This window comes from Loxodonta africana, chromosome X (genome assembly GCF_030014295.1).
Source record: "Loxodonta africana isolate mLoxAfr1 chromosome X, mLoxAfr1.hap2, whole genome shotgun sequence".
NCBI classification, from domain to species: domain Eukaryota; kingdom Metazoa; phylum Chordata; class Mammalia; order Proboscidea; family Elephantidae; genus Loxodonta; species Loxodonta africana.
Window position 1 is genome coordinate 171,988,545 of NC_087369.1, and position 22,194 is coordinate 172,010,738.

Here is a 22,194-nt window from a genome sequence, read left to right on the forward strand (position 1 = left end):
CAACTTCACTTTCAATTAAAGGGGGTCTACATTTTACACTGGTTTTTTGGTTTACTGGCTGCATGGGCTAATGGATAAGGCCACTGACTTCAGGTCAGAAGATTGCAGGTTTGAGTCCTGCCGTGGTCACTAGGAGGCACTAGTAATTTTGGAGCCCTGCTGGCACAGTGGTTAAGTGCTACAGCTGCTAACCAAAAGATCGGCACTTCAAATCCATCAGCTGCTCCTTGGAAACCCTATGGGCAGTTCTATTGTGTCCAGTAGGGGCACTATGAGTCGGAATCGACTCTACAGCAACAGGTTTGGTGGCCCAGTGGTGAAGAACTGCAGCTACTGACCAATAAATCGGCAGTTCAAATCCACCAGCCGCTCCTTGGAAACCCTGTGGGGCAGTTCTGCTGTGTCCCATAGGGTCGCTATGAGTTGGAATTGACTCGATAGCAATGGGGTTTGGTTTCTGGGTACTCAGAGGTGTACTTAGCCAGCAGCTCCCAAGGTAGAAAGCTCCAGGCAGGGATTCTTTGGGGGGAGAAGATCAAGTGTAAAAACCAGGTGCTGAGAGTAATGTGTTGATACATTGTAAAACAGCTCTTTTCTCTTCTCCCTTCTCTAACCATTCCTGCCTTCTCCATCTTTCTGCCTGTCCCAAGCCATATTACATAGGATGTCAGGTACAAGACAAATGGTGTTAAAACAAACACAAATTCCTAGTGCTCATTACCATGAAAACAGCAACACGCTTGGTATTTTCCCTGAGAAAGGCCTATACAGGTTGGCCCCAGGTATGGACATGGGAGCCCTTGTTTGCATCCAGTGAGTCCGAGAGGATGGAACCGTGCCCTTATTTGAGTGGGTGTGCCTCCATGATGCTCGTATACTAGACCCGTGTGTACAGCACATGGAGGAGCTGGGTGACTGTGTGTGCCCATGATGTTGTGTAATAACAAGGTCCAGAGTCTGGGCCTTAAAGCTCAGCTGACTTGGGTTTAAAACTCAACCTCCTCTTCCTGTGTTGCCTTGGTAGTTAGTCTTCTCTCTGCATCTCCCTCTGCTCTCGTAAACCAGGCCGTTCAAGGCCGCTCACCTTGCAGGGTTGTTGCCAGGCCACACCGTTGCTTGTTATGTTGTCCTCTGCTGGGGCTCAGGTTCTCAATCTTTGCATGTTGGACATTGTTCCAGCAAATTTCAGAGATTTCTCACGGTATTCAAGGGACTGTGATACGATCTTGGCAAAGTCCCTTGCACCCTTTGGAGGATCTCAGTTGTGCCACCCAGAAAATGAGATGCTTGATGTAGAACAGCGGTTTTCAGCCTTTTGTGGACTCGGAATGTGTTAGTCCAAAGAAGTCCAGCTAGAGGTTCAACCTGCTGAACAGACCAAAGCCAGGCTGCTCGGTTCAAGCATGACCTGGTCCCCGCACCCCTTCTCCTTCCCAGCCTCTTCTTGGACCATTCCTTTTAGAACACAAAGGAGGCCACACAGCACAGTTTGAAAACCAGTCATGTTTCTCAAACTTTAACATGCATTCACATCCCTCGGGGATTTTGCCAAAATGCAGATTCTGATTCAGAAGTTCTGGGGTGGAGCCTGGGAGTCTGCATTTCTAACCAGATCACAGGTGATGCCGAGGCTGTTGGTCCACGGGCAGCGTTTCGATAAGCAAGGGTCTGATCACCAAGTGCCTCTTACCTCTCACATCCTTTGATTCTGCATTCCTTACTGATAACTCTGATTGCATCCTATATTGAAATTTTATGTAGAATGAATGTTTCTATTGAGGGCAAAATCCTGAGTTATGCTGATGTGGAAACTGACCTTCTGGAATATGAAGGAGACAGCAAGTACTTGTTTTCTCTCCCAAGTTTGAGTGCACAAAGGGTCTGTAAATTTTTTTTCTAAATTTTATTTATTTTGTTGTTGTTATTGAGAATATACATAGCAAAACATATACCAATTCAACAGTTTGTACATGTATCCTTTAGTGAGGTTGATTACATTTTTCGAGTTGTACAACCATTCTCACCCTCCTTCCCTGAGTTGTTCCTCCCCCATTGACGTAAACTCACTGACCCCACAGGTTCCCATCCAATCTTTCAAGTTGCTGTTGTCAGTCTGGTCCCAAATACATGATTCTCAAAAGACCATAATGCTCAAGGCAGGCAGTATTTACTAGTTCAGCTAAACTCTTGTTCAGTTTTAAGATGACTTCAGGGACTGTAAATATTTTGTAAAGAGCACAATTTGGGTTATGAAGCTGTGGAGTTATCCATGTAATTAGGGTGAGCTGCACTTTGCTTCCAGGAGAATCCAGATCCAGAGAAGTTCTATTTATGAGAGCTCCTGAACACTTTACACAGGGAGCCGGTGGCAGAGACAGGTTGTGATCTGCTTTCAGAGCCTGCCCAGTGCCTGCCTCTGAGATGTAAGTCTAAGCGAAGCCCTGGAATCACTGGCAGGTGTTTGTGCGTCTACTGTCAACACACCTTCTTGATAACCGCAATGATGCGGTATTTAGAAAGAAGCCTCCACAAACCCAGTGTCAGATCAAGAGGTGCAAGGCTGGAGGGTACATTGTGATATGGTTGTGCCTTCCAGCACTTGGTGCCAGGGGTCTGTTGCTAGTAGGGGCCTTTTTTTTTTCTAGGGGACATAGGGGAAATGTGTTGGGCAGAGTTTCTTGCCCTTCCCATGTGGCTAATGTTCCTCTCCCCAAGGTCTGCACTTCAACGAGTCTGGTCTTGAGCTCTTCCTGATCTTTGCTGCAAGCATCCAGTGGGGTTCATGGAGAAAGAGAGTGAAAGAGAGTGCAGACCCTCCCAGTTTCGAAGGCCCCCAGGGGGTTCACCGTTCCCTGCCATCCCACACTCTCCCTGCATCAGTTCGTCAGTAGTTCTAACTGAACTCTTCTTACTGGGTTTTGGTAAGTTTACCAAGCTACTTAGTGCTCACATCTCCTCTCATCCTGCAGGGACTGTATCTCCTCTGATTTGGGGCAAAATTATTTGCACCTGCAACCTCAACTCTCTGATCTGTTAAAAAAAAATTCATGAATTTGAAGTTAGTCTGGCCGTTTTTGTTTTTGTTTTGTTTTGGGGATCGGAATGATGCATCTCCTGTCTTACTGCATCCCAGAGTAGAAGCTAGTTTTGAAATTTCCGAGAACTCTGACTACTGGAGCCCTTCATACCTCTTGCAGTCACTCACACATTGGAATGTGTAGAACTCCTCCTTCTTGCAACTGCTGCTCTCAAAATGCTCTGCCTTGCTTTGCAGTAAGTACATGTTGCCGATGTTGTCTGATTAGGGTCCGTGCCCTGGAGCAGTCGAGCCAATGAAACGTACTCCAAGTCAGAAAGAGAGTGAAAGTTTGCTAGGAGGTGACACCAACGGCTGGCCCAACAGCAACCTTAGCTGTCTTCATGGAGTCCCAAAAGGCAGTTTTACATTAGAGCTTATATATCGTCATTGCAAGGGTTACACAGTGTCGTTAGGCATGTAGCCCACAGGTGGCCTGATGGGTTATACATTACAAGACAATTATAAGAGACTTCTTATCGGACTAAAGAGATACATACCAGATGTCTCCTTATCAGACTGTAGATATGCATACTGGACATCTGGATTCTAATCTTTATTTCGGGGGTCATAAGTCACAGGTGGCCTGGTGGAACAAAACAAAGTCATTAACAAAAGTATGCAGAAAGAAGACAGGCCAAAAAACCAAAAAAAACTTACAAGTTATTTAGAGTATTCATCATGACGTTAGTTACATCAAGCTCTCAATTGCCTGTTTGAAAAGGAGAAAAAACATGTTGTTGTGAAGTATTAGGGTCACATATTCCCCCCCACCCTTTTGAAGTTTGGGTGGCCGTATACACCTATCCCAATTTTCAACATAGTCCCTTAGATCAAGGAAATTTCAAGCAAAAGCATTGGGCCTTTTGCCTGTGACGGGTTTGAGCCATCCATTGGATGGTCCGAATCCGGACAGAGAATGCCATCCCACATATAGGCATGAATTAGAGACAGCAACAGATTAACTTTAGGCTTTGTCAAATATCAGCTGCTCCTAAGTAGATGAATTTACATCTGGATTCCCAATTCTGATCCATTGGTCTATGTATCTGTTATTTTACCAGTACCAGGCTGTTTTGACTATCATAATGGTATAATAGTTTCTAAAATCAGGTAGTGTGAGGCCTCCCACTTTGTTCTTCTTTTTCAGTAATGCTTTACGTATCCAGGGGCTCTACCCTTTCCATATGAAGTTGGTGATTTGTTTCTCCATCTCGTTAGAAAATGCCACTGAAATTTGGATTGGGGTTGCGTTGTATCTGTAGATGGCTTTTGGTAGAACAGACATTATCACAGTGTTGAGTCTTCCTATCTCTGAGCAAAGTATGTTTTTCCACTTATGTAGGTCTCTTTTGGTTTCTTACAGTAGTGTCTTGTATTTTTCTTTCTTTTTTTTAATGGTTTTGTGTTTGCTTTTGAAAGTGACATCTTTATGATCATTTTTTTAAGATCAATTTTTTAAAAAATTTTTCTTGTGCTTTAAGTGAAAGTTTACAAATCAAGTCAGTCTCTCACATAAAAACTTACATACACCTTGCTACATACTCCCAATTACTCTCCCCGCAATGAGACAGCCCACTCCCTCCTTCCACTCTCTCTTTTCGTGTCCATTTTGCCAGCTTCTAAGCCCCGATACCCTCCCATCTCCCCTCCAGGCAGGAGGTGCCAACAGTCTCAAGTGTCCACCTGATCTGAGTAGCTCACTCCTCACCAGCATCCCTCTCCTACCCATTGTCCAGTCCAATCCTTGTTCGACGACCTGGCTTCTGGAATGGTTCCTGTCCTGGGCCAACAGATGGTCTGGGGGCCATGACCACTGGGGTCCTTCTAGTCTCAGTCAGACCATTAAGTCTGGTCTTTTTATGAGAATTTGGGGTCTGCATCCCACTGTTCCCCTGCTCCCTCAGGGGTCCTCCACTGTGTTCCCTGTCAGGGCAGTCATCAGTTGTGGCTGGGCACCATCTAGATCTTCTGGTCTCAGGATAATGTAGTCTTTGGTTCATGTAGCCCTTTCTGTCTCTTGAGCTTTTTATTACTTTGTGTCCTTGGTGTTCTCCATTCTCCTTTGATCCAGGTGGGTTGAGACTCATTGATGCATATTAGATGGCCGCTTGCTAGCATTTAAGACCCCAGAAGCCACTCTTCAAAGTGGAATGCAGAATGTTTTCTTAATAGATTTTATTATGCCAATTGACTTGGATGTCCCCTGAAACCATGGTCCCCAAATCCCTGCCCCTAGCTCACTAACCTTCAAAGCATTCAGTTTATTCAGGAAACTTCTTTCTTTTGGTTTAATCCAGTTGTGCTGAACTCCCATGTATTGAGTGTTGTCCTTCCCTTTACCTAAAGTAGGTCTTATCTACTATCTAATTAGTAAATAGCCCTCTCCCACCTCCCTCCCTCCCCGCTCTCGTAACCACAAAAAATATGTTCTTCTCAGTTTAAACTGTTTCTCAAGATCTTATAATAATGGTACTATACAATATTTGTCCTTTTGCAGCTGACTGACTTCACTCAGCATAACGTCTTCCAGGTTCCTCCATGTTATGAAATGTTTCACAGATTCCTCACTATTCTTTATCGATGCGTAGTATTCCATTGTATGAATATACCATTATTTATTTATCCATTCATCTGTTGATGGGCACCTTGATTGCTTCCATCTTTTTGCTATTGTAAACAGTGCTGCGATAAACATGGGTGTGCATATATCTGTTCGTGTAAAGGCTCTTATTTTTCTAGGACATATTCCAAGGAGTGGGATTGCTGGGTCATATGGTAGTTCTATTTCTAGCTTTTTAAGGAAGCGCCAAATCTAGCTTTTTAAGGAAGCGCCAAATCTATTTGCAAAGTGATTGTACCATTTTACATACCCACCAGCAGTGTATAAGTGTTCCAATCTCTCCGCAGCCTCTCCAACATTTATTATGTTGTGTTTTTTGGATTAATGCCAGCCTTGTTGGAGTGAGATGGAATCTCATCGTAGTTTTAATTGGCATTTCTCTAATGGCTAATGATCGAGAGCATTTTCTCATGTATCTGTTAGCTGCCTGAATATCTTCTTTCGTGAAGTGCGTGTTCATATCCTTTGCCCACTTCTTGATTGGGTTGTTTGTCTTTTTGTGGTTGAGTTTTGACAGAATCATATAGATTTTAGAGATCAGGCACTGGTTGGAGATGTCATAGCTGAAAATTCTTTCCCAGTCTGTAGGTGGTCTTTTTACTCTTTTGGTGAAGTCTTTAGAGGAGCATAGGTGTTTGATTTTTAGGAGCTCCCAGTTATCTGGTTTCTCTTCGTCATTTTTAGTAATGTTTTGTATTCTGTTTATGCCTTGTATTAGGGCTCCTAACATCGTCCCTATTTTTTCTTCCATGATCTTTATCGTTTTAGTCTTTCTGTTTAGGTCTTTGATCCACTTGGAGTTAGTTTTTGTGCATGGTGTGAGGTATGGGTCCTGTTTCATTTTTTTGCAAATGGATATCCAGTTATGCCAGCACCATTTGTTAAAAAGACTATCTTTTCCCTAATTAACTGGCCTTTGTCGAATATCAGCTGCTCATATATGGATGGACTTATATCTGGGTTCTCAATTCTGTTCCATTGGTCTATGTGCCTGTTGTTGTACCAGTACCAGGCTGTTTTGACTACTGTGGCTGTATAATAGGTTCTGAAATCAGGTAGAGAGAGGCTTCCCACTTTCTTCTTCTTTTTCAGTAATGCTTTCCTTATCCGGGGCTTCTTTCCCTGCCATATGAAGTTGGTGATTTGTTTCTCCATCACATTAAAAAATGTCATTGGAATTTGGATCGGAAGTGCATTGTATGTATAGATGCCTTTTGGTACAATAGACATTTTTACTATGTTAAGTCTTCCTATCCATGAGCAAGGTATGTTTTTCCACTTAAGTAGGTCCTTTTTAGTTTCTCGTAGTAGTACTTTGTAGTTTTCTTTGTATAGGTCTTTTACATCTTTGGTAAGATTTATTCCTATGTGTTTTATCTTCTTGGGGGCTACTGTGAATGGTATTGATTTGGTGATTTCCTCTTCGATGTTCTTTTTGTTGATGTAGAGGAATCCAACTGATTTTTGTATGTTTATCTTATAACCTGAGACTCTGCCAAACTCTTCTATTAGTTTCAGTAGTTTTCTGGAGGATTCCTTGGGGTTTTCTGTGTATAAGATCATGTCATCTGCAAATAGAGATAATTTTACTTCCTCCTTGCCAATCCGGATGCCCTTTATTTCTTTGTCTAGCCTAATTGCTCTGGCTAGGACCTCTATCTAGCACAGTGTTGAATAAGAGTGGTGATAAAGGGCTTCCTTGTCTGGTTCCCGTTCTCAAGGGAAATGCTTTCAGGCTCTCTCCATTTAGAGTGATGTTGGCTGTTGGCTTTGTATAGATGCCCTTTATTATGTTGAGGAATTTTCCTTCAATTCCTATTTTGGTCAGAGTTTTTATCATAAATGGGTGTTGGACTTTGTCAAATGCCTATTCTGCATCAATTGATAAGATCATGTGGTTTTTGTCTTTTGTTTTATTTATATGGTGGATTACATGAATGGTTTTTCTAATATTAAACCAGCCCTGCATACCTGGTATGAATCCCACTTGGTCGTGGTGGATTATTTTTTTGATATGTTGTTGAATTCTATTGGCTAGAATTGTGTTGAGGATTTTTGCATCTATGCTCATGAAGGATATAGGTCTGTAATTTTCTTTTTTTGTGATGGCTTTACCTGGTTTTGGTATCAGGGAAATGGTGGCTTCATAGAATGAGTTAGGTAGTATTCTGTCATTTTCTATGCTTTGAAATACCTTTAGTAGTAGTGGTGTTATCTCTTCTCTGAAAGTTTGGTAGAACTGTGCAGTATAGCCATCCGGGCCAGGGTTTTTTTTTGTTGGGAGTTTTTTGATTACCGTTTCAATCTCTTTTTTTGTTATGGGTCTATTTAGTTGTTCTACTTCTGATTGTGTTAGTTTAGGTAGGTAGTGTTTTTCCAGGAATTCATCCATTTCTTCTAGGTTTGCAAATTTGTTAGAGTACAATTTTTCGTAATAATCTGATATGATTCTTTTAATTTCAGTTGGGTCTGTTGTGATGTGGCCCTTCTCGTTTCTTATTTGGGTCATTTGTTTCCTTTCCTGTATTTCTTTAGTCAGTCTAGCCAATGGCTTATCAATTTTGTTAATTTTTTCAAAGAACCAGCTTTTGGCTTTGTTAATTGTTTTTCTGTTCTCTAATTCATTTTGTTCAGCTCTATTTCTTATTATTTGTTTTTTTCTGGTGCCTGATGGATTCTTTTGTTGCTCACTTTCTATTTGTTCAAGTTGTAGGGACCGTTCTCTGATTTTGGCTCTTTCTTCTTTTTGTATGTGTGCATTTATCGATATAAATTGGCCTCTGAGCACTGCTTTTGCTGTGTCCCAGAGGTTTTGATAGGAAGTATTTTCATTCTCGTTGCATTCTATGCGTTTCCTTATTCCCTCCTTAATGTCTTCTATAACCCAGTCTTTTTTCAGGAGGGTATTGTTCAGTTTCCAAGTATTTGATTTCTTTTCCCTAGTTTTTCTATTATTGATTTCCACTTTTATGGCCTTGTGGTCTGAAAAGATGCTTTGTAATATTTTGATGTTTTGGATTCTGCAAAGGTTTTTTTTATGACCTAATATGTGGTCTAGTCTAGAGAATGTTCCATGTGCGCTAGAAAAAAAAATATACTTTGCAGCAGTTGGGTGGAGAGTTCTGTATAAGTCAATGAGGTCAAGTTGGTTGATTGTTGTAAGTAGGTCTTCCGTGTCTGTTGAGCTTCTTACTGGATGTCCTGTCCTTCTCTAAAAGTGGTGTGTTGAAATCTCCTACTATAATTGTGGAGGTGTCTATCTCACTTTTCAGTTCTATTAAAATTTGATTTATGTATCTTGCAGCCCTGTCATTGGGTGCATAAATATTTAATATGGTTATATCTTCCTGGTCAATTGTCCCTTTTATCATTATGTAGTGTCCTTCTTTATCCTTTGTGGTGGATTTAAGTTTAAAGTCTATTTTGTCAGAAATTAATATTGCTGCTCCTCTTCTTTTTTGCTTATTGTTTGCTTGATATATTTTTTTCCATCCATTGAGTTTTAGTTTGTTTGTGTCTCTAAGTCTAAGGTGTGTCTCTTGTAGGCAGCATATAGACGGATCGTGTTTCTTTATCCGGTCTGAGACTCTCTGTCTCTTTATTGGTGCATTTAGTCCATTTACATTCAGCGTAATTAATAGATAAGTAAGTGTTTAGTGTTGTCATTTTGATGCCTTTTTATGTGTGTTGTTGACAATTTCATTTTTCCACTTACTTTTTTGTGCTGAGACGTTTTTCTTTGTAAATTGTGAGATCCTCATTTTCATAGTATTTGACTTTATGTTTGTTGAGTCGTTACGTTTTTCTTGGCTTTTATTTTGAGTTATGGAGTTGTTATACCTCTTTGTGGTTACCTTAATATTTACTCTTGTTTCTCTAAATAAAACCTAACTTGTATTGTCCTATATCGCCTTGTATCCCTCTCCATATGGCAGTTCTATGCCACCTGTATTTAGTCCCTCTTTTTGATTTTTGTGATCTTTTACAGATTGACTTCAATGATTCCCTGTTTTGAGCATTTTTTTAAATTAATATTAATTTGTTTTTGTGATTTTCCTATTTGAGTTGATATCAGGATGTTCTGTTCTGTGAGCTTGTGTTGTGCTGGTATCTGATATTATTGGTTTTCTGACCAAACAATTTCCTTTAGTATTTCTTGTAGCTTTGGTTTGGTTTTTGCAAATTCTCTATGCTTGTGTTTATCTGTTAATATCTTAATTTCGCCTTCATATTTCAGAGAGAGTTTTGCTGGATATATGATCCTTGGCTGGCAATTTTTCTCCTTCAGTGCTCTGTATATGTCATCCTATTGCCTTCTTGACTGCATGGTTTCTGCTGAGTAGTCTGAACTTATTGATTCTCCCTTGAAGGAGACCTTTCTTTTCTCCCTGGCTGCTTTTAAAATTTTCTCTTTATCTTTGGTTTTGGCAAGTTTGATGATAATATGTCTTGGTGTTTTTCTTTTTGGATCAATCTTAAATGGGGTTCGATGAGTATCTCGGATAGATATCCTTTCGTCTTTCATGATGCCAGGGAAGTTTTCTGTCAGCAGATCTTCAACTATTTTCTCTGTGTTTTCTGTCCTCTCTCCCTGTTCTGGGACTCCAATCACACGCAAGTTATCCTTCTTGATAGAGTTCCACATGATTCTTAGGGTTTCTTCATTTTTTTAATTCTTTTATCTGATTTTTTTCAGCTATGTTGGTGTTAATTCCCTGGTCCTCCAGATTTCCCACTCTGCATTCTAATTGCTCGAGTCTGCTCCTCTGACTTCCTATTGCGTTGTCTAATTCTGTAATTTTATTGTTAATCTTTTGGATTTCTGCATGCTGTCTCTCTATGGATTCTTGCAACTTGTTAATTTTTCCACTATGTTCTTGAATAATCTTTTTGAGTTCTTCAACTGTTTTATCAGTGTGTTCCTTGGCTTTTTCTGCAGTTTGCCTTATTTCATTTCTGAGGTCAACCCTGATGTCTTGAAGCATTCTGTAAATTAGTTTTTCATATTCTGTATCTGATAATTCCAGGATTGTATCTTCATTTGGGAAAGATTTTGATTCTTTTGTTTGGGGGGTTGTAGAAGCTGTCATGGTCTGCTTCTTCATGTGGTTTGATATTGACTGCTGTCTCCGAGCCATCACTAAAATATTTTAATTTAAATTAAAAATATAGTAGTGATTTATTCTGTATTTGTTCACTGAGTCTTATCTTGTTTTGTTTTCTTTCAGTATACGTGGATGGGCTAGTAGATTGTGCTGTCTTGTTTGTTGTAGCCTTTGACTTACTTATGACCTATTACCAGCTGGTTTGGGCTGTTGCCAGATATATATGCCTGAGTCTATTCACTATTCTCGAGTAGAATCTGATTTTGGGCCATCAAGTGTGTGCTGCACCGTAACACCTATCCACCTCGAGAAGTAGTGGTGATAGTTGTGTGCACCAGATTCTATTAGCAGCTGGGGTTCACACTCCAGGGGGGGCAGGATGCTGACAGGCTTCCCCCAAGTGTCAGTGAGGTAGGTGTGTCTCTATTCCTGCAGCACCTTGGTGGTAGGGCTCTGCAGCTGTACCTTAGGCCCCCAATGCAAGTACCTCTACTGATTGGTAGGTGTCACCCTCCTTAGACCCCTAAGGCCAGAGGCTAGGTGGTCTGGGGGGAGCTTCAGCCCTCAGTTCCCTGTTGTGGGTCAGTTAGGGCTCTGTTGAATAAGCAGAGATATCAGACCTGGGAAATTTGTTTTTCCAGTAAATCCGCTAAAAAAAATGCAGTCAGATCCCTATCAGAACTGCCTTTGCATTATTACAGCCACCTTGTTCCCTGTAAGGATGAAAGCCCGAGATTTGGATTTTATATGCTTGGCTGGAGCTGGTTCTGTGTTTTTAGTCCAATTAGGGAAGGATTTTTGGTCCCTGGGTTTTTTGTGGTTGCCTCTCTCAGGCCGGAAGAGTGGGTTAGGAAAAGACCAAAAAAAAAGGGAAAAGCAAAGCCGCGGAGCCGGAGCCGTTCTTCCTCTGGCTCAGGAAATTCCAATGTCAATGAAGCCGCCTGGGAAGGGTGGGGGAGGGCTCAGGAGAGGGTACACCCCGGAATAAAGCCAAAGTTGCTTATCTTGCTTGGGATGACTATTTTATCTGAGATTCCCGAGGGTCGTGTCGCCTATGTGTGCTGGCTGTGTGGAGATTGTCCCCGAGGGTCTGGCCCTCTGAAGCTGAGGTCAGATCCTCCACTGCCAGTCCAAAGCCCAGCGTCAAGGTTCCCCTGCTGGGACGCTGCACTCCCAGCTCCAAAATCAGTCGCTGCCTCCCGGGGACTTCTCGTCCCACCAGCTGCGTCACTGCGCCGCCCCCGTGGACCGGCTGGGCCCCCTCCCGGGGTTAGTTCAGGGGAGTAGGGCTGCGCCCCATGTTTGCGCCATCACAAGATGTGTTCAGCTCACCTGCGCCCAGTCCAAACCCGGCGCCAAGGTTCCCCGGCTGGGACGCTGCACTCCCGGCTCCAAAACCAGTCACTGCCTCCCAGGGACTTCTCCTCCCACCAGCCGCGTTGCCAGGCCACCCGCGCAGACCGCCTGGGCCGCCTCCCGGGGTCAGTTCAGGGGGGTAGGGCTGCACCCCGTGTTTGCGCCGTCACAAGATGGTGTGTTCAGGTCCCCTGGTCCCAGTCCTAAGCCCGGCGCCAAGGTTACCTGACTGGGACGCTGGCTCCAGGCTCTGAAAACAGTCGCTGCTTCCCCATAGTTGTTCGTTCTCCGTCTCTGTCAGTCAGGTCAACTCTTTAAATCTGTGTTTGTTGTTCAGGGTTCGTAGATTGTCATGTATGTGATCGATTCACTTGTTTTTCCGAGTCTTTGTTGCAAGAGGGATCCGAGGTAGTGTCTACCTAGTCAGCCATCTTGGCCCCCCTCTCATGTATCTTTTTAAAAATAGTTTTTTCCTTTGTGTTTTCTTAATATTCAGTGTGTCCAGGTCCCTCTTTGGAGCACAAGTGGGTGTTTCTTTCTTTATTTGTAGAATTTGTCCTTGTCTTCCTGGCAATTGAACTTCAGTTGATACTGTTTCACTCAGGTGGCAGCTGGGTTGAAATCAAGGTCTTCGGGAAGCCCCCAAAACCAATCCAAACCCACTGCCGTGAAGTTGATTCCAAGTCAAAGCGATCCCATAGGGTTTCCAAGGCCGTAAATCTCTACAGAAGCAGGCTGCCACGTCTTTCTCCCACAGAACTACTGGTGGTTTCGAACCCTGACCTTGTGGTTAGCAGTCGAGTGCCTTAAGCACTGCATCACCAGGGCTCCTTTTGGGAAGGCCAGACAAACCTACTTACAGAAATCATTGTTGGCTGCCCTTGAGCCAATTCATAGGGGAGAAATGTAGCATTTCTGCCCTGTGGATGTGGTAAATGTTGGCATTTAGTCTTTTAGTTGACTCTCGGACCACTCTTCCATGGAACTTCCCGACTTTTGTGTTGAGAAGAGAGAGCATGATTTGTTTCCTCATGTTGTGCATGGGTTTCCACACAATGAGTGTCACAGCCCCATTAATTAAGAACAGTTCACTAGGCTTTCCTGCCACAGCTCTGATTTCTCAATGCCCAGGTGAGAAACAGTATCCTGTCTAGAGCAAGGAAACCCTGGTAGTGTAGTGGTTAAGTGCTACGGCTGCTAACCAAAGGGTCGGCAGTTCAAATCCGCCAGGCGCTCCTTGGAAACTCTATGGGGCAATTCTACTCTGCCCTACAGGGTCACTATGACTCAGAAAGGTGTGCATCAAGGTTGTATCCTTTCACCACACCTATTCAGCGTATGGATATTATCCTATCACTGACAGCATTCTGCTTCAGGACAGATCTCAATATGTTCTTTTTGATGATGAATACAATGGCATTCCTCTTCAAGTTGTCATTTCTGTCATAGTACACCATATAATTGTCCAATTCAAAATGGCCAATACTAACCCATTTCAGCTCACTAATACCTAGGATACTGCTATTTATGTGTTCCATTACATCTCTGATGAATTCCAATTTTCCTAGATTCATACTTTGTACATCCCATGTTCCAATCATTAATTGATGCTTGCAACTGCTTCTTCCCATTTTGAGTTGTGCCACATCAGCAAATGAAGGTCCCAACAACTTGACCTCATACGTGTCATTAAGGTCGGCTTTACTTTGAGGAGGCAGCTCTTCTTCCATTGTCTTCTGAGTGCCTTCCAACCTGAGGGGCTCATCTTCCGGCACTATATCATACGCTGTTACGCTGCTATTCATAAGGTTTCCACTAGCTAATTCTTTTCAGAAGCAGACTGCCAGCTCCTTCTTCCTAGTCTGTCTTAGTCTGAAAGCTGACACCTGTCTGCCATGGGTGACCCTGTTGGTACCTAAATACTGCTGGCATAGCTGCCAGCATCAGAGCAAACACTCAAGTTCCCACGGTACGACAAAGTGCCAGATACGTGGGTGGGTATTTACCCTAGGGAAATGAAAACTTAGGTTTGTAGCAGCTTTATTTGTGATAGCTCCAGACTGGATACTCTTCAGTCAGTGAATGGACAGGCAAACAGGTAAATCTATACCATTGAATACCACTCTGCAATATAAAAGAAGGACCCGTCCGTATACACACAGCATCCATATATGCACAGCGTCCATATACACACAAAGGGAATGAAGCTCAAAGGCATGCTGATTGAGAGAAACCCGTCCGAAAAAGTTGCATGCTGTTTGATTCCATTTATATAACATTCTAGACAGGACAAAAGTATAGTGATAGTGGTTGCCAGGGGTTATGGGTGGGGAGAGTGTGCAACAGTAAAGGCGGCTAGCATGGGAGTGTTTTATGGGGCCGTAGAACTGTTCTGTATCCATCTTGTGGCAGCGGTTACATGAATCTGTATATGTGTCAAAAGTCATAGAACTGTACACAAAAGAAAAAAATCAATTTCCCTGTATGATGGTGAATAAAGGAAAAATGAATAACTGAGAAAGTAGTCCAAGGGGCTGGGGGCCATGCAAGAGCCTGGCCAGCTGATGCCTCCACTGTTACCTGCGGGCTGTATGAGGTGGAGTAAGATCTTTCTGGTCCCACAGCAACTTACAGAGCCTGCACTGGCGTGGAGACATGGACGGGGGAGTGTAGGCACCCGGCGTCTATCTACAAATTTAGCCAGGGGGTCTGTAGAAAGCTCGGCAGCTGACGTTTCCGGGGAGTGAGTTCCCAAATACATTGCCAAGTAGCTGGAGCAGGATGCAGAGTGCTGCCTGTGAAGAGAGAGGGCGAGAGAGTGTCTCTGTCCGCAGGGTGACAGCTCTGCCCTGGGCCCTCAGGGAGCCAGGATGCTAACAGGACTGGATGACTGACAAGCAGTAGGGGCAGAGGAAGGCTTGTCTACCTGCAGAGTTACCCATGGAAAACATTCCCGAGCGCAGGTTCTGTGCTAAAAACACTATGCTGTCCCCCCAGCTGTCCCCTGAGGTAGGACTGTCCTTATTCCATCTTGCACTGTCTAGTCTTGCACTGTCTTAACTAGAGAGACCCAGCAGGGCTTTGCCAACGCCTCCATCTGCTGTGGTGGAAGCTGCAGAGATGCCTCTCCTCCTCCCCTCAGGTTGTGTGTGTCCCCTGTGGATTCTCATGTTCTTTTTGTGTGTGGTTGTCCTCTACTACATCGTGTGGTCCGTCTTGTTCCTGCGCTCCATGGATGTGATAGTGCAGCAGCGGAGGACACACATAAAAATGGCCCTGAGCTGGATGACCATCGTCGTGCCACTTCTTTCCTCTAGTGCTCACTTACCTCCCTGAGACCTGCTGAGGGTGTCTAGTGAGGCTCTGGCTGCAGGCTTCCTCTGACTACTTGCAGATGTTGCATCGGTATGACCTTGACTGTTTCTTTCTTTAGATGCCGCTGGTTCACAAACTGGACGGCCACAACGCATTCTCCTGTATACCACCAGTATTTGTCCTGCTGTGGCTTTCACTGATCACTCTCATAGCAACCACCTTTGGGCAGAAGCGAGGAAACCACCCTATGTTCACAGCCTTTGGGAGCCCTTGTGCGTGTGTGTTTGCGTGCGCACCCACACTCTAGGAAAGGAGGAACCTGAGGGCTCCAAATGAAGGTGCTTGCCTGGGAAAGCAGGGCCTGAGGCGGGTCTCAGATCTTCAGCGGAAAGCCACGCCATCAGCTTACTCTCCACTAGCTGGCACCACTCTTCTCTAGCAGTGTCGGGCAGCGAGTTGAGGGATACCAGAACCAGCCCATCAGCCCCTCCTAAACCTAGTCTTGTCAGTGGTACTTAATTGGCATTTTCTTCCTCTCCAACAACACGGTGTGGTCCCCTGTTTGCTAGGCTCAGGGGCTCCCTTGCGCACACCCCGAGAGGCTGCTCTTCTGCAAGCCAGTGCAGTGGAGGTGGTGAGGGGCCTAGTGTGCAGCCCTGGCTGTCCTTGTTGGCTGTGCGCCAGGAAAGCCAGCATGGAGCTGACGTTCCTGTGCTGGGCGCAGGAAAGACTGGCCTCCTAGAAGTTGCTGGAGTGGCCCCTGGAGCCCAGGCCTCCTGCTGGCCAGGACCAGCACATGCCTGATGGCCTCCCTCATCCTGGGAGTGACAGAATTCTTCTAACCGGATGACATCCTATGTCATCCACGTGAGGGTTGGACCAGGGACGATTAAGAGAATGACAGCATCATCTAGGTTCCCACAGGTATCTGGGCCTCGCTAGAGCCCTGGTTAACAGCTTGGCTGCTGAACCAACGGGTTGAGGGTTCGAATCCATCAGTTGCTCCTCGGAAACCCCATGGGGCAGTTCCACTCTGTCCCGTAGGGTCGCTATGAGTCAGAATAGACTCAACAGCAACGGCTTCGGTTTGGTTTTTTGGTTTAGAGCCGAGGTTCTCAGCTGTGTGTACCCTCAGGGTCACCTGGAGGGCCTGGTCAAGTTCCAGGTTTTCAGTCCGGGTTCAGTCTTTGTTTCTGGGGCATCAGAATAAAGCATTACCGCACAGCAGTGCAACTTCACGGTCGGGAAAGAAAATTTATGTGAAACTCACTTGAACCAAGTTTTTGAAAAAGTGTTTTCTTATTTTTCAGGGTGGTTCGGTATTCGGAAGATTTCTGTCAGTTTCTGCTTGAAATTTTCCCATTTTTAAGAGAATACGGAAACATCTCATATGACCTTCATCACAAAGATAACCTCCTAAAATTGCTCCTATGTTTCGAAAGAAGGCCAGGGTAGTTGTTACACAGAGCCCTGGAAAGTATGTGCTCCCTTCTCCCAAGCTAAATATCGAAATGCCAGATTAAAGGCCCTTCTTTCCGGGGAGGACGTCGGTGGATCGGAAACACACTCCTCATCTCCCCTCTGCCTCTGTGTGCACCCTCCACCCAGGGCTGGAACTGGAGCTGGGACCCTGGGGACTGTCATTTCCTGCCTTGTTTGCATTCAAAGCCTATCTGTGACTCCCCACCACGTGCCACAGAGGAGGAGGGGCCTGGACAAAGTGGTGTGGAGGGTGTCAGGGTAAGCATGCTTGATGGAGAGTGTGCCCTGGAGAGCAGGAGAAACTGACTTCCACATGGGCCTGAGGAGCTAGCTCATTGCCCTTGGGGGTGGACGCTGAGGCCCAGGAAGGGGGTCTTCGTGTCTCTTGGGTAAAATGCTAAACAGGATCACAGCGTTTTGAAAGCACATCTGCCAGGACGTGTGGCCCAGACTTCTCCTGCCGCGCATAGACAGTAGGAGCTCTCCACGTGTCCCTGTTGCCCACTGGTTGTATGCCTTGCAGGCCTCGCTCCCAGCACCCTACCCGCGAAGGCCTTGCTCTTGGGGCAGGACCACGGCAGGTTTTCCTTAAAGCCTCCTTGGCAAGCCCTTTCTCATGCAGTGACTCCATGGCTGTATAGTATTTATACATATATTTTAGCATTGTGACATATTGTGTGCAGTCCTACTCTGAACAGTCTACTCCGTTAAAGTATTTTTTTACAAGCTTGTACTGGAGATGGACACGGCCATTCACCCACTTGAGGTTCTCCTCGGATGGAGCAGCTGCTACTACCAGGACAGCCACCACAAGTGAGAAACGGTCTGCGCTGTCGCAACCTCCAGGGACCGCTGGCTTGCCAAAAATCACAAAGCACTGTTTGAAACTGGAACCCTACAGAAGGTGGTCAGAGACGAAACGTGAAGAACGGTATCATGGGTAGCTCCAAGTCTGCAGATTTTGGTCTGCGGTGACAAGAACGCTTTAGCCTGAATCCCGTGCTTTTCATTCTGAGAGTGGTTTCTGTAAGCACTGCTGGTATAGTCGTGGAGCAGAGGAGGGGAGAAACCAGTTCTTACAGGTAGGAGACCCTTCAGCCTGAAAAGAAAGGTAGTGTTTTTTAAAGGAAGGAGAGAGGAGGGTTGATGTTCTCACTCAGGAGAGGCCAGGAGGAGTTTCAAAGGAGGCCACTGCTAGGTGGACTGTTTGGGCTACAACTGAACCCTATAAACAGCTCCTCCCCTGACACTGAACTCCGGCAAAGCTGTCCTTGTTTGGGGGGACAGGGTGAATGGGTGGTGTCGCTGTGCCTGCGTGGTGTGTAAGAAGTTCAGCTCAGTATTCCAGGTCCCTCAGCTGTTCATTGAAGCAGTTGCTCATTTTTGACATGCACCGTGTGGAGCTTGTTGTACAGGTGGTCCAGGAAACTCAGTGTGGGCTCAGCCAGTCTCAGAGAAGCATCTGCAGTTGCGGGGGTATGTTGGGAACAACCCTTTAGCACTAGTTGGCTTCCAGGTACAGCCTAAGGGGACAGGAGGAAAATAGGGACGGCATCAAGTCTCCACAGTTGCCTAGGTGAGACCATGTCACCTTTGCTGCAGCTCATGAGACTCAGCAGAGTGTTGGGGGGGTGTTCCAAGATGGCCCCCCACAGGGATCGGATTTCAGGGATTCTTCTGCATGGCCAGGGCTCATCAGCAGCCAAGGATTCCTCATATTTAAGCAAAGTCTCTCCCTGATTGCTGTGTGGCCCACCATGGTGCCTCTGCCTTTTCATGGGATGGGAGCTCAGATGGAACGTCAGCTGGTGGTTTGTAGCGACTGACAAAGAGATCCCAAATGGGATTATAACTACAGGTATACTCGTTGCTATCCAGTGGATCCCCACTGATAGCGACCCCACAGGACCAAGTGGAACTGCCTCATAAAGTTTCTACGGAGCAGCTGGTGGATTTGAACTGCCATACCTTTTGGTTAGGAGCTGAGCTCTTAACCACTGCACCACCAGGAATCTAACCACAAGTATAGGGGTTAGGGATTACCACACATATTTTAGGGGGACACAATTCAATCCATAACAGACTCTTCCTCCCAGTGGACAGACATCCTGTGACAGTTAGAACGACGAGGAATGTCAGGGAACAATGGTCTGGCAGAAGCCATAGGACACAGTGTGTGCAAGTCAAAGCCAAAACTTGTGCTTTACTGAAGGCCATCAACTGTGGTTTCCCAAGTTGTCTTCCTCCCCACCAATGACCTTCCGTGCCACCGATGGCCAAATCCCTCCACGTAGGTCTTCTGTAGAGTTCACGGACTGCCTAGGCCACATGAAACTTTCCCTTCTGTCCTTAAGAAAAGCTTGCTTAAGAAAAAGCCCTGTGGTCCGTAACTGACGGAAGCTGGCTGTTTAACTGAAGATTCTAGGCACCTCCTTCGAGAATGCCTCCAGTCTTCCCCACTTAAATTCTTAGCCTCAGAGCACATATCCCCAAGGCAGTGGTGACTTGACCCGATGGTGGTACGGTCTTGGGTACAAATGCAAAGTGCTCCTGATGCTAGCCTAGTTCCATGGCTACTCAGGGTACCAGAAAGAGATACAAAGTCCACCTGGCCCCGTCTGTTGATGACAAGCCAGAAGGAGAGGTCCCGTCGAATCCTGTCCTGATCCAAAGTTGGCTTCCAGAGAGATTTTGGATGAGCATGGTGGCCGAGACACGAGCCAAGAAGCCTCTCGCGGGCCATCCTGGGTTGTGGAGTGGAGGCATGGTGAAGGCTGAGAGGCCTTGGCAGTGAAATGTACCTTGAGAGATTCTCTCTCCAAGCCCTCTTGGTACCCTCTTTTAGAAACTAAGTAGGAGTGAGTAATACTCACTGCAGAGCTGGGACAGGAACCAGGGGCCCTTCACTCCGGGGCCTTGCAGCCGCACTCCCTCCCTAGAAAGTGAATATTGAGAACAAATTGTCCACAAAGGCCAGGGAGCATGTATCACCAAACACACTGCAGAACCACGTCACCTGGGGCCTATGAGGATTTGCCCTTGGGTTTTGTACCCGCACTCTCATTCGGTGTTTCCCCTAGGCTCATATACACATTGGTGGGGATTTTCACATTGGCTTCCCTTAGTCCCGTCTAGCTAAGAATGTGGAAACCCCGTTGGCGTAGTGGTTAAGTGATAGGGCTGCTAATCAAAAGGATGGCAGTTCAAATCCACCAGTCGCTCCTTGAAAACTCTATGGGGCAGTTCTACTCTGTCCTGTAGGGTAGCTATGAGTCAGAATGGACTTGAAGGCAACAGGAGTGGTTTGGTTGGTTTTAGGTAAGCATGTAGGAATGCCCGTGGGTCTGAGTTTGTGTACAGTAGACGTTGTGAAAAGCATCTGACACACAGCAAACAAGATCATTGCACGTGCACCCTGCAATCATGGGAATGGCGGAGAAGGACTCGGAGAGGGGTGGACGAGCTCCCGGGGTAGGGAGAACGGGGCTGGCAAGTTGGCGCATAGTACACTGAACCTCAAATCAGGTCACTGAAAGAGGAAGTCCCAAAGGAGACCCAGAGTGGACGTGGCGCATCACACACTCAAACTCAAATCAGGTCACTGAAAGAGGAAGTCCCAAAGGAGACCCAGAGTGGACGTGGGAGGGGAGAAATGTGGGCGGAAAGCCCAGTCACAACTCCTCCTGAAGGAAGGGGCTGCAGCTTTAGAGACAGAGCCAAGGCGGCCACTGAGAGGAAGTGTTTGGGGCAGGGGATGTGGAAGGGGCAGTCAAACACAGGTACTCCTTAAATGGGTGGGCCTTGGGCCACAGGAACAGTATCCTTGGGGAAGAAATGGTAATGATCAGACAACCTGCTGCCATCTGCAGTGGGACGAGTCTTGGAGCTGAGGCGACTCAACGGGAGACTCCAAGTGCAACACACACTGTGGGTATCCAGTCATGGAGCCTACGGTGCTTTGGGAGCAACCCGCTGCGCTCAGGCTGGTGCTGCATGGGGACATTTTGACAGAGTGGCAGTAAAACAGGACTTTTTCCTGAGTGGTGCCAGCCAACTGGCAAGGGCAGCTGGAAGGGGGAGCCCACAACAGGAAAGAGGGGTACAGGGCACGTGGTGGAGAATAGGCCAACTAGCCGCTAGCAACTGCCATCTTCTGGGAGCTACAGAGACACCAGGGAACCCTGCAACCCAGGTATACTTGGAGGTGCCAAGCTAGGACTAACCAAGGGCTGGCCTTCTCAGCCTCCCCTGTTTTGAAGGTGGGGTGGAGATGGGTTCGTGCTTTCTTTACTCATCTAGGGTCTGGCCCCACGAAAACAATGTGCCTGTCAGTAGGTGGGGGGCTTTTCTGGGAATTTGAACTCAGTCTTTCCACACTTTGAAAAAAGAAGAAATTGGTCCCTGCCACCCGGCCCCTCCCCCACTTGGCCAGGGCTGCCTGTCCCTGAGTGCCCATGAGCCTGCTTTGTGACATCACAGGACGATGACCTCAGCAGCCAGTTACCTCACCACGGAGACTCTAGAACAGTGTGGGCACTATTTACTGGGCATCCCCGCTCTGACCAAAGGCATTGGTGACTGGATCCGACAGTGGTACGGTCTTGGGTACGAAGTGCTCCTGATGCTAGCTTAGTTCCATGGCGGCTCAGGGTTGTAGAAAGAGATACAAAGTCAACCTGGCCCCATCTGTTGGTGACAAGCCAGAAGGAGGGGTCCCGTCGAATCCTGTCCCTGAGCCAAAGCTGGCTTCCGGGGAGATTTTGGACGAGCATGGTGGCCGAGACACGAGCGAAGACGCAGGCTCCCCGGACAAGCTGGAACCAGAGGGCCCAACACCAGGCGCAGCTGTCCAGGTAGAAGAGAGTGACGCTCTCCAGCTCGCCTTCCCAAGGAAGCTGTGGATGATCGTGGAGAACGACGCGTTCAAGTCCGTGCGCTGGAGCGACAGCGGGAACACGGTGATCATCGAGAAGGACCTCTTCCAGAGGGAAGTCCTTCGCCGCAGAGGTGCAGAGAGAATTTTTGAAACGGACAGCTTGAAGGCTTTCAATCGACAGCTTAACCTCCACGGCTTCATCAAAATCCGCCCCAGCAAGGCTCTGGGGAAGACAAAAGTGATGGTAAAGTAGAAGCACCTGTGTCCCATGTTGGTCCTCGACCATCTTTGTAGTATGCCGGGGTGAGGGACAGACCGAAAGGGTTTATGTTCCAGGATGAGGTTTTTCACACGAGACATT

General features: G+C 46.1%; 1 protein-coding gene across 10 annotated transcripts in view; it reads left to right on the forward strand.

The window, feature by feature from the left end:
• The window catches only part of LOC135228810 (heat shock transcription factor, X-linked member 3-like), a 36,419-nt gene that overhangs the window by 7,523 nt on the left and 6,702 nt on the right, over positions 1–22,194 (forward strand). For 8 of the 10 annotated variants that reach the window (XM_064277694.1, XM_064277702.1, XM_064277699.1 and 5 more), the window contains one exon: positions 16,786–22,077. In XM_064277694.1, coding sequence (XP_064133764.1) covers positions 21,595–22,077 — 483 coding nt within the window. In that variant the 5' untranslated portion in view covers positions 16,786–21,594. Of the gene's footprint in view, positions 1–15,593; positions 15,814–16,785; positions 22,078–22,194 lie in introns of all 10 variants that reach the window. The other 2 variants (XM_064277701.1, XR_010319684.1) reach the window with 2 other exon arrangements.